We start from the raw sequence: 10454 nt of genomic DNA, 5'->3' as shown, positions 1-10454 counted from the left end.
AGAAAAATATCTTGGAGTCATGCCAGAAGCCTCCATAATTGCTAACAGTGAACTTGGGTAAGCAAAACCAAGATCTGGGAAGCCATCTTTTTAATGTTCTAAGCTGCTATGACTTAATTTCCCTATATAAAAACAATACAGAAAGAAACTATGATCTCATTTCCTTAGGGTTGTACTTTTTTTCTTATATAATGAGGCAATAAACCTTCTGTTAATCTTGTAATTATCTGTGGAGCAGGATGTGAATACCAGCTCCAGGAGTATCCTTTAGCAAATTGTTGTCCTAACCGTATTAGATCTTTGGAAACCTAGATTCATACAGCTGGCTCTAGCTGTGCATTCACTGGCCAAAGGCCCCGGCCAGCAAAGCAAATCTGGGCTGTTTTATTACCGATTCATTTTCAACACTCTTAGAGAAATCTGGGCCTAGTGAAATCAATGGGAATTTTGCCACCAACTTCCATGAGGCCTTGATTTCACTCCCATGCTATATTAGTTACACATTCCTGTGCATATACCTCTTGGATCCCACACAAACTCAGAACCGCTCCAGCAGTAGTACAGTCCTTCATTTTTGTTGGATTTGCCTTCATTTGGATAGCTTTCCTGTTTGCCACTCCAGAGTTTCTTGCTCATCTACAATGTACCACATGAGGCTCACAGTGCTATTGGCACTGTGTGTACCAAAGGAAAAAACAAAAAACCCCAAACAAACAAAGGCAGAGGTGATACCTAGGGTGCAGACAGACATAACATGTAAACTGTTCCATGACTGTCACTGACTGGAAACTGGTTCACAGTTGTCCAGGTCAAGTGGGTAGGTGTCTACACCCAAGCTGTGAAGGGTTCGAAGTAGAGCCTTCCCCTTTTAGGCATTGCAGTGCCGTTGAACCACCACCAGGGAACGGTGGTGACTACTCAACTCAGTGCTCACTGAGTTCAATAAAGACCCATTCTTACTCCCAAACTGGGAGTGCCCTTGTGAGTGTGTAGGATGGGAAAGCTGCCTGGACCACTGTGCTGGGAGTCTGGGGGCTCAAGGGGCAGCTTTCTGTTGCTTTTTTCAATGGCCACATTGCCACCACACTGTATCAGAAACCAAATCGACCACCACAGATATTTTCATGCTACCAGCTTTTACTCTAAGCATACCACTAGATCCATCGTTTACAGCCAAGCTGCACATTACAACCATATCTGATCCAATCCCATCGACTTAGATGAACATCTTAAGGATCTGGAGCAAGGATTCCTAAAATTACAATTATATCCCCCAACTATAGATTTCATAGATTTCATAGACATTAGGGCTGGAAGGGACCTCGGGAGATCGAGTCCAGCCCCCCGCCCAAAGGGCAGGAAGTCAGCTGGGGTCATAGGATCCCAGCAAGATAAGCATCCAATTTACTCTTGAAGGTGTTCAATGTAGGTGCTTGAACCACCTCCGCTGGCAGACTGTTCCAGACCTTGGGGGCTCGGACAGTAAAGAAATTCTTCCTTATGTCCAGCCTGAAATGGTCTTGCAGGAGTTTGTGACCGTTTGACCTCGTCATCCCTTGGGGCGCTCTGGTGAACAGACGTTCCCCCAGATCCTGGTGTTCACCCCTGATAAACTTATAGGTGGCCATCAGATCACCCCTGAGCCTGCACTTTTCCAGGCTAAAGAGTCCTGTGGCTCTCAGCCTGTCATCGTAAGATCTGTTTTCCTGACCTCTGATCATGCGCGTGGCTCTCCTCTGGACTCTCTCAAGCTTCTCCACATCCTTTTTGAATTGTGGAGCCCAAAACTGGACGCAGTACTCCAGCTGCGGCCTCACCAAGGCCGAGTACAAGGGGAGAATGACATCCCGGGATTTGCTCGAGAAGCATCTATGGATGCACACCAGCATTTTGGTCGCTTTACTAGCCGCAGCATCGCATTGCAGGCTCATGTTCATCTTGTGGTCAATCATGACCCCCAAGTCTCTTTCTTCTGTAGTGCTAACCAATGTAGCACTGCCGAGCCTATAAGGATGCTGCAGGTTTTTCCTCCCAAGGTGGAGAACCTTGCATTTATCGGTGTTAAACACCATGAGGTTCTCGTCTGCCCATTTGCTGAGCTTGTCCAGGTCAGCCTGGATCACCCGCCTATCTTCTGGCGTGGATGCTTTGCCCCAAAGTTTGGTGTCATCGGTGAACTTGGCCAGTCCACTCCTGACTCCAATGTCCACATCGTTAATGAAGATGTTGAACAGTATAGGTCCCAGGACAGAGCCTTGAGGGACCCCCCTGGTCACAGGGCACCATGATGAGTGACTGCCATCAATCACAACCCTCTGGGTCCGACCACAAAGCCAATTTCCCAGCCAGCGGATCATGGTGGAGCCAAGGCCACAACTGGGCAGTTTGGCCAAGAGGTGATCATGGGATATCAGATCAAAAGCTTTTTTGAAGTCAAGATATATGACATCAATCTCTTCTCCCTTGTCCAGGTGATAGGTCACCTGGAAGTATACCTGGATAATCAGGTGGAGCTTTCCATGACTTGTGCCTGGTTGGACCTCTAGGTATCCCACACTCAAATCAACAAAGCGAGAATTGGACCTTGCTCCAAACTGGTGCAGTACCAGCCCTGGGACACAGACAACAGAACTCCTCGGGTTGTCACCTACAGCTCCCAGCTTGAACATCTTAAGGCAAATCATTAATGGCCTCCAACACCTCCAGAAAAAGGATGACCATTTTGAAGCAGACTTTGGGGACAAATCCCAATCACAGGCCCCCCAACCTCAAACATCTCTCAAGCAACAGACTAACTCCTGTCCTTACCAAACCACCAGGCCTTGCAATGAACTCAAGTGCCTGCTGTGCCCCCAAATCAATACAGAACAAATAAATCATCAGACCAAATAACAAGGAGTACACCATCTGAGGTTCATTTACCTAAGACTTGACCAACATCATATGCGCCTTTGTCTGCTTACAATATCCATCTGCTCTCTAGAGGGGGAGGATCACCTCCTTGGACCTGCTCAACATGCATCTGTGAATGCATGACAAGGTGCGGTTGGCCTTGCTGACTGCATCCCCACACTGCCGGCCCATGTTCATCTTGGAGTGAATGACTCCCAAGATCCTTTTCTGCCTCTGCACTGATGAGAAGGGAGTTCCCCAGCCTGTAGGTATCCTGACCGGTTCTTCCTCCCCAGGTGCATCACTTTGCACTTGTCAGTGTTGAATACCATCCTTTTTCTTGTCCGCCCACCCCTGTAACCTGATTGCAGCCTATTCCTCCCTTCTAGCGTGCCCACTTCCCCCACATCTTAGTGTCATCTGCAAATTTAAATGGGGTGCTTTTAACCCCCTCATCCAAGTTGCTGATGAAGACGTTGAACAATGCAGCCCAAGGACTGAGCCCTGGGGGGCCCCACTGTCCACAGCCCTCCAGGTCAAAAATAACCCATCCACCTGCCTCTAATGAACCCATGTTGGTCGCACCTCAGCATAATCCACAGACTGGAATGTATTAAGTAAGGTTTAGACGGGGACTACGGATTCATACCCTATTACCTGGATCAGCTTTTTTGTCTCCTTTGTTCATATGGGTTCTTTGCTTGTTTGCTTCTCCCACCATTGTCCCCCTTCCCCTACCTCCTCTTTCCCCAGCTTCTAAATTCAAATCACTTACTCCATGTGATACTCTGCTTGGTGCTGTCCTTGCACAGCATTTGACCAAATGAACTCAAGTTCACAAAAGCTTGTGTTCACTACATATCTTATTTTGTTAGTCTATATGGTGCATCTCTACCCTGCCTTCTGCCTGACTTCAGATAAACATGGCTTGCTACCTTTCTCTGCTTAAAGAGCTGGTCAGTGGTATTGCATTGGTGGCAGTGGACAACTTGGACAGCCTCCCCGGCACACAGAAGCAGGACTCCAGGAAGCTCCCCCACACCTGGCCATCTTCCCACCCCAAATAAACCCAAAATTTCTAGAATCCTGGTCAGCTGCCACCAGTGGAAGGGAACTGGCCAGCTCTTTACAAGTGGCTGAGAGCTGACCCCGGCCAGGGATGCTGCAGTCAGGGTCCTGGCTACGTATTGTGTGGGTATTTGTGTGGGGGTCAGGAGTGGTACAGTGTGGGATACCTAGAGGTCCAACCAGGCACAAGTCATGGAAAGCTCCACCTGATTATCCAGGTATACTTCTGAAACAGTTCAGGAGGTTTAAACCATCCTAAACTGGCTGGCACACCTGGACACTTGAGAGTTCAACCTCATTTAACCAGTGTAAGTGTTAAGTCTGCTCACACCTCTAAGCAGGTAAGTTTAACTTTGCTCACAGACCCCTCAGTGGTTGAGGGCGAATGCTGTTCATGTACAGCATGGGTCCATGGGTCCCAACCTTTTTATACTCTAGGCACCTGGTTTGTGCGACCGGACTCTGGAACAGACTCTCTGTGAGCATGGTGCTTGAGTGGTGCTCCCAGTCTGTTGCTTGAGACACCTACCCTGGAGATGTTCAAAAGGAGACTGGACACGCACCTTGCTGGGGTTGTTTGGCCCCAGCAGTTTTTCCTCCCCAGAGCAGTGGGGCTGGACCCGATGATCTCACAAGGTCCCTTTCAACCCTAAACTTCTGTGAATCTGTGAACCACCCCTGGATAAATTTGAGTCACTTCCAGAAAAATGCCAGTTCTTAGTTTTCTTTTTCTTGACAACAAAACTAGAACAGTTGTCTATTCTCAGACCTCAGAAAGACCACAGCTATGGGTTTCTGTTGGAAATATCTGGGTTTATCTAGTGAATCAGGCTTGTAAACCTAACAGTGCTAAGATTGCAGGGCACCGTGCGGCACCTTTGAAAGGCTCTGAAGGCACACCTGGGTGCTATGGCAGAATATGTTTGTGTGGCAGGCCAATATGGCTAGGGACAGACATTACACATAAACTGGTTTAAGTGATCACAAACTGGTTTAAACCTGTAACAGAACAGATGTTCAGTGCACATCGGTTGAGAATCTCCGAGGCAGAGGATGCCATGACAGCAGCATAGTCATTTTCATGATTGCAAGCAACAAACTCAGGTCTTTTTTTTTAATTGCAGTTTTATTGAGAAATGTCCTTACAGTATAAAGTACAGTTTATTTTAGTCTAAAAGGATAGCCGATGTATTATTATGATCGACTGTTTCTCAGTATTTTACTTAGTCATATGCAAAGTTCAACTGAAGGAGGAAGTTTTCTGAAGACTGCTGGTAGCTTGTTCAAGATCCTAAAAATGTTACAATAATGGAAGCAACTGTACCTCTGTGTGTGACACGGTTGCACAGATCAACCAATCTACACTTCAGCATGATATTCTATTTGCTATAAGCCACTTTGTCTTCCCCTGATTGGCTGGGTGAGTCTTGAGAATTAAACTTTACGTTTGATTCTTCACTCAGGCTGTTTTCAGTAGATTGCTGTCCATTAGCTCTCTTGCCTGAAACCAGAATATAGAAAGAATTAAAATAAATGTACCGTTTTTATTGATGCAGCATTGGAACACAGCAGGCTGAGAACAAGACGCTCTATTAATGACAATTTAACAATAACATTTTTATACATCTATAAACATTGAAGGCAGCCAATTTTCATTTAGTAGCCCCAAAGAAATGGCAGCTCAATTAATGCTAAATTAATAACCAGGATGCTAACATATTTTAAATAACTGTCCCTGGAATGCATAATTTAAGTTGCAGCAAGTCAGTGGCTTACTGCCTACAATCTTGTTTCACAGATGGAGTTTGCATCCAGGATACTGTCCAAGCACAGGTCACTGGAGGGCTTGGTTTGGTTGTGTTTACATTTAACGTAGCATAACCAGAATATGTTTGTGTGGCAGGCCAATATGGCTAGGGACAGACATTACACATAAACTGGTTTAAGTGATCACAAACTGGTTTAAACCTGTAACAGAACAGATGTTCAGTGCACATAAGCAAGTTTGAAAATGGTCGAAACTGGTCTGAGATAAACCTGGTTGAATGTAGTATCAGAGTTAACTGATTTAGGTCAAACCGGTTTATGCAATGTCTGTCCCAGACCCGTTGCTGGTTTAAGTTAAACCAGACTGCCCCAGCATCCCAGTATGCTCTCTGGGATGGGTGGAGCTCTCTGCTCCACAGCAGGTGTGGTCTCTCCCCTCTGCTCCCTGGCTGGAGCTCCAACGGAGACTTGCAGGCACAGCAGGGTCTGCTTAGCTTCCTCTGCCCCATCCCTTGACTCACAGCACCACTCGCTGCTCACCTTTCTCTCTCCTACAGCAAAAACGGTAGCCAGCATCTGTTATGCTAGCTAATGCTGGGAGGTGTCTGTGTAAGGCAGACATGACAGTGTTGGCTTAGGACTTTTTGAAACTAATCAACAGGTACCTGGTAATGGCCCTCCTTGGAACGTTCCCTTCTCTGGAAAAAGTTGTTCAGGAAGAGTTTGAACTAATGAGAGGCTTTGTTTTCTGACAGGGTGCTAAATGATGATAAGAGAGCTGATAAATGCTCTATTATCAAGAACCCTTCCCTAATCAGAGTGCCCTGCTAGGGCCTGGCCACACTCTCCTCAGCTTAGTCCTGTGGAAAGGAAGGGAGGACTGCTCTAGCATCCTCCAGCTTCTAGCTTGAGCCATGTGTCTGAATTTCCTCAGTCAAGAGGGGATGTCTGTACAGTTACAAACTGGTTCAGCCTAGCCAGGTTAGACTAACCTGCAAATATTAAATCAATTCAGGCTCAGGCTTTTTGGCTGTCTGCCCTTAGCCAATATGAACAACCCATATGCTTGCCTTACACTACGAACCTGATTTTTAAAGCACATGTGCAACATGAAGGTGGGAAGCCAAATAGCAGACAGTGATTGAGAGTAACAACAAAAATTGTCAAAATCAGTCCCAAGTCGAGTCTAAGCTATGTCCAGATCCCAGCAGTTTATTAAGACTCCTTTGTGGCTGGAAAATCCTCTCTCAGAGGTTTAGGTGAACAATGTCCTGAGTCTTAATTATTCAAAGATTCCACCTATCCTGCTTCTGGGGATGAGCTCAGCATTCTGCAATGCAGCCCGTCCTAGAGCACAATACAGATGTCTATATATCCATAAGCATTCCACAAATGTTTCCTTTATGGCCACTAGTTTCACTTCTGGTTTTGATGAACCCCAAACATCAAATAACCAGGAACCCAAATGTGAAAGCTGCCTGTAGGTTTACAATGAAAATCAGCCCTGGGAAACAGTTTGGTTAAACCCAGAACTTTTTAAACATTATGGCCTGCCTAATCCTAACTCAACTGTCCTGTCCATACATAGTTTGCTAATCAGTGGGCATGTCTACACATGCAGTAGACTGTGCATTTGTTACTGCATAGTCATTTAGTACTTGCTTAGGCAAGTTACCGTGCAGTCCCGTTGCCACATGGCTATTTTTAGCTGCTACCACGCAGTAGCAATGACCTACTGTGCAGCAGCGCACTGCTACTGCGCAGTAGCATTGGTGTCACACTTCATGCCTGGCAATGCTATGCTGCCTCAGCAATGAGCTACAGCACAGGAGCTTGTTGCTACGGCAATGTAGTGTCTCATCTGCCCATAATTTTAAATACATGCAGATAAATTGTTCCAAATAATCCTATATGCTGGAGGTTTGATTCTGGAAGCTAGGATCCAGAATGACTTAAATAGACTCGAGAGATGGTCCATAATCAATCAGATTAAATTCAACAAAGATCTTGTGACAGAATAATTGCATGCACAGTTACAGACTGGAGAATGAGTGACCAGGCTGTAATACTGCAGAGAAAGACCCGGGGGTTACAGAAAACCATAAGCTGAATTCAAGCCAACATTGTGCTCTTGTTGCAATAAAAAACCAACAGCATATTGGGCTGTATGAACATAAGTGTCACTTGAAAATCAAAAAGTGATTCTTCTTCTCTATTCAGCATCAGTGAGGCCTTACCTGGAGTTTTATACCCAGTTGTGGGCCCCATATTACTAGAAGGATGTGGGCAGATTAGAAAGTTCAGTGCAGAGGACAAAAATGATTAGGTGTGTTGAAAGCAAGACTTATGAAGAAACGCAATAGGAACTAGGGTTATTTAGTCTAGAACAGAGAAGACTGAGGGGGGATTTGATAACAGCCTTCAAATATCTGGAGGGCACATGAATACTTTAAGCCATTTTGAAAGGGGAGTGTTTCAAAAGGGCAGCAGTTAGAGCAACTGGTTCCTTCTAATCGTTAAGTGTGAATAACCTGAGAATGGCTTAAATGCAGCAAAACAGCTCCTACTTTAAGACTTCTTCAGCCAGGGTGAAAGCTGGAATGGCATTGCTGCATTTGAATTGCTCTCAGCTCATTCGCACACAACAATTAGAGCAGCCCAGCTGCTGCCTCTTGAAACATTCCCCTTTTGAAAGGGCTCTGTGTGTTTGTGTGTCCACACCCAAAAAAATCTCATTGTCAATAGCTTATCCAGTTCACTTCAAGTTTGGAAAAAAAATGTTGTGGTCCAAGGACAACGCATGTCAAATTTAAGATAAAAGGATGCTGGTTTAAGCATTCTGGAAAGGGTGAGGTGGACAAAATTAGGCTTATATTGCAAAGAACAGTTACACTATACAACTGTGGTTGTTTGAATTGTTGTCAATATGGATCCATTGTACACACAGAGACGCACACAATGCCCATGATGACTGGACCTTTTTTTTTTAACATCAATGTCCACTGGGACCATATATATGCCCTGCACTTCCTCATGGTCTCATGCCAGGGCACAAAAGGGCAGAACAGACCCTTCAGTCTGCTCACAGTCTGAAGCCCGTACCAGCTCAGGACTACAGTCCTTACTTAGCTACAGTAGCCAAGTCCATTATGGCAGCCAGCAAAGGACTTTGCCCCACACTGCAGGAAGGAGATACTCCAAGACGTGAAGAAGAACGCCTGGCATTCGAAAAGCTGTCTAACTCTATCCTAACTATGCAGTTGGTCCAATAAAAGATATCACCCTAAAAAATCTTTGCCAGTATCATAAATCCTGGAATATGGCTACAACTTCACTCTAACACTACCAAATTAGTTAACAAAGGTGTGAGGAAGGATTTTGTCATCATTGTAATGTGCACCGTTATTGTTTGTACAGACATGAGTGATAGGAGGGACAAGGTCACAGCTGCTCTGGCTTTTATGCTCTTGCATGAAAACACGAAGAGTTACAGGGTGCCTGCCCAGCCACAAAGGATGCTACTATGCATACAAGTTGTACTTCAGGCATGTACATGCTCTGGGATCCACACGCTAAGCAGACTTGTTGCAACCTTACTGAAGAGAGAGGTTCCTGCATCTACGCTTCTGCCTCTACGGTTTACCTATGCACTCACAACCTATTGGATTATCAGCACTTCAGTATCTGAGCACTTCTCATTAGTTAAAAATAGCAGCATTACATAGTCAGGTATGATGAGCCTTTGTCTTTAAACAATATCCACCTTATGACTGAAAATAGCAGAAGGCAAGGTAGAGATGTACCTTAAAGACTAACTAAAGAGCAGTCCTATGGAGGGCTATGTTTTCCATACCTAATCTGGGCAGAGATTTTTCTTCTTATGAGGGCAGGAGGCAATTTGTGCAGCAAGACTGCTGTTGTCGTGGTGTTAAGGTTTGACATGACTGGGAAGACTTTATGATGACACTTTGTCTCTTACAAAATGACAAAATATTATCTGCCTACCTGTAGATTCTTTGAGTGTTTCAATATAATCAGACCAGAAGGAACATTCTGCTTTTTTCAATCCTTTGCGATTCAGTAAGGAACCAGTGAACTCCTTGTAGTTATCGCCGTTAGCATGTGGCAGGAACATTGGCCATATGGACACAGACCTTGTGAGTTTACTTGAGAAGCTATAAGGGTAATTTGGATTTCTGAACAAAAAGAAATAGAAATGACTGTGACAAAGCAATGGCATGAAACTTTATCAGCTTATTAAACTTCATTGGGAAGGAAGGGAATTGGCTGGCGTCTCTAAGGAATGTAGAAATAATACTTTTCACTTCTGGTTCTCTAGTTCAAATTCATCCCAGACTGATAGAAATTATAACCATTATCTTCTGACAATGGTTTGCTGGTTTTTGTTCAGTTCCTAATGGCTAGGCATTCATCACACAAATACCATCAGAGCTAGCCTGCTTGTCAGCCACCTCAGCAGGAGTTAAGACTCAAGACAATCTTTGGACATATAAAGCTATAGTTTCCAAGTGGACCCCCTCATTTGGATCTAGCATTAGCCATTATACATGGACATAATTTATTAGACTAGTGTTGAGGGTTATTCGCAAGGCAGTGTAATAAAAGTTATACCACTCCTGGCTGTGGTTTTCCCATTCTTCTGAACAAGAACTTGAGATCACAATGCTCAGACTTAGTTACCTAAATAAAGCTCTACAAACTGTGTC

The 10454-nt window shown here is 44.8% G+C and overlaps 1 protein-coding gene across 1 annotated transcript in view; it reads right to left on the bottom strand.

The window, feature by feature from the left end:
* Window positions 1–5078: 5078 nt before the first annotated feature.
* TG (thyroglobulin) overlaps window positions 5079–10454 on the bottom strand; it is a 211230-nt gene continuing 205854 nt past the window's right edge. The window contains exons 47-48 of the mRNA XM_090037373.1: window positions 9733–9923; window positions 5079–5461 (exon numbers count right to left, since the gene is read on the bottom strand). Of these exons, the coding sequence (XP_089893499.1) occupies window positions 5340–5461; window positions 9733–9923 (313 nt within the window). The 3' untranslated portion in view covers window positions 5079–5339. The remainder of the gene's footprint in view (window positions 5462–9732; window positions 9924–10454) is intronic.

This window comes from Crocodylus siamensis, chromosome 3 (genome assembly GCF_052110815.1).
Source record: "Crocodylus siamensis isolate JL-2025a chromosome 3, ASM5211081v1, whole genome shotgun sequence".
Lineage (NCBI taxonomy): Eukaryota > Metazoa > Chordata > Crocodylia > Crocodylidae > Crocodylus > Crocodylus siamensis.
The sequence above is the reverse complement of the archived record's forward strand: the minus strand, read 5'-3'. Positions and strand labels throughout refer to the sequence as shown.